This window comes from Serpula lacrymans (genome assembly GCF_000218685.1).
Source record: "Serpula lacrymans var. lacrymans S7.9 unplaced genomic scaffold SERLAscaffold_1, whole genome shotgun sequence".
Taxonomy (NCBI): domain Eukaryota; kingdom Fungi; phylum Basidiomycota; class Agaricomycetes; order Boletales; family Serpulaceae; genus Serpula; species Serpula lacrymans.
In genome coordinates, this window is record NW_006763290.1 from 849,291 (window position 1) to 850,477 (window position 1,187).

Below are 1,187 nucleotides of genomic sequence, written 5' to 3' on the forward strand. Positions count from 1 at the left end.
TTAACCAGCTACTGGGGCAGCTTGATTATACATAGAAGCATAGTAATGGTAATAATATATTAGACTTACCAATAGTAGCTGGAATAACTTCAGCAGAGAGTTTGCTTTTTTTGAACTTCTTGACATACACATCAAACTAGTTTAAAAGTGAGTAAGAAAAATAGAATACAAAAAGACTACAAACCTTTTTTTTAAGGGCTTTCAAACCATTGAAATGATAGATTTTATCCCAGTGAGCCTGTGTATACTCAAGTTTCACACCAGGATCCAATGCTTATTAAAGCAAATTTAATACAAGATAAAATAGAGATTTAACAACATACCCAAGCATATAAAGTAAATATCAGCCTGGTCAATGGCTATATACCATTTGTGAAGTTTTTTAAGGTCCGCTTTAAATCTAAGCATGACCTATGTAAATTTACTGTCTTGTGCCATTATTTCCTAGTGTTGCTGAAGACACTCAAGTATGGGAAATGCACAAGAGACAATTGGTATATTCTCAGAAGAGAATGAAGCTCGTGCAGACCTTGGCTCAAACAGTACTTTCTTGATGAGTTCAAGTAGAGTCCATTTGTTCTTGGACAAGACAAAGTCCTTGTATTGCTTTTTGTTGAGACATAGAACATGTTCACTAACATCAGCAACAACACAGGACTTATTGACTGCCTGCATAGACTGTTAACCAGTATAGCACTTCAAATCTCAGATATACCACTTTATTAGTTATGACATGCTTAAGAAGATCATACATAGATCCCCAGCAGGTTCTTACCCATTTGATTAGCTCAAGAGGAGCAATACCCTTTTCTTGGCAGACTTTGGCAAAGTATGTTATGGCTTATGGTGAGGCCCTGACCTATTGCACAGTCTTTAGTGATGTAAATCATCTTCAATAGAGACATACTTGGGACATAAGAGCCAATACTTTGCCCAGTAAGCCCCCTGCATCAAACTCTTAATCATTGTCTTGATCATCATTTGGGATGTCATCTTTAAAGGCTGACTCCAACTCAGTTGTCCAGTCCTCATCAAAATCTTCTTCAAAATCTTTATCTGCTGATAATTTAGCCTTGTGATAGTATGATCAGGAGTTGGGCATATAGCCTCTATAAAACTTTTGACAGCCGGATGGGTAGTATGTTCCATACACCTTTTTGGTTGCTATCAAGTTTGGTATACTAATA

The 1,187-nt window shown here is 36.6% G+C and overlaps 1 protein-coding gene across 1 annotated transcript; it reads right to left on the reverse strand.

Annotated features, from left to right (window-relative positions):
• SERLADRAFT_404520 (uncharacterized protein) lies at window positions 1–905 on the reverse strand (the record flags this gene model as incomplete). The annotated part of the gene is made up of 8 exons (XM_007312094.1): window positions 1–20; window positions 70–136; window positions 185–273; window positions 324–400; window positions 530–606; window positions 640–678; window positions 776–819; window positions 860–905. The coding sequence occupies 8 exons, from the start codon at window positions 903–905 to the stop codon at window positions 1–3; spliced, it is 459 nt and encodes a 152-aa protein (XP_007312156.1).
• Between the last annotated feature and the right edge of the window lie 282 nt (window positions 906–1,187).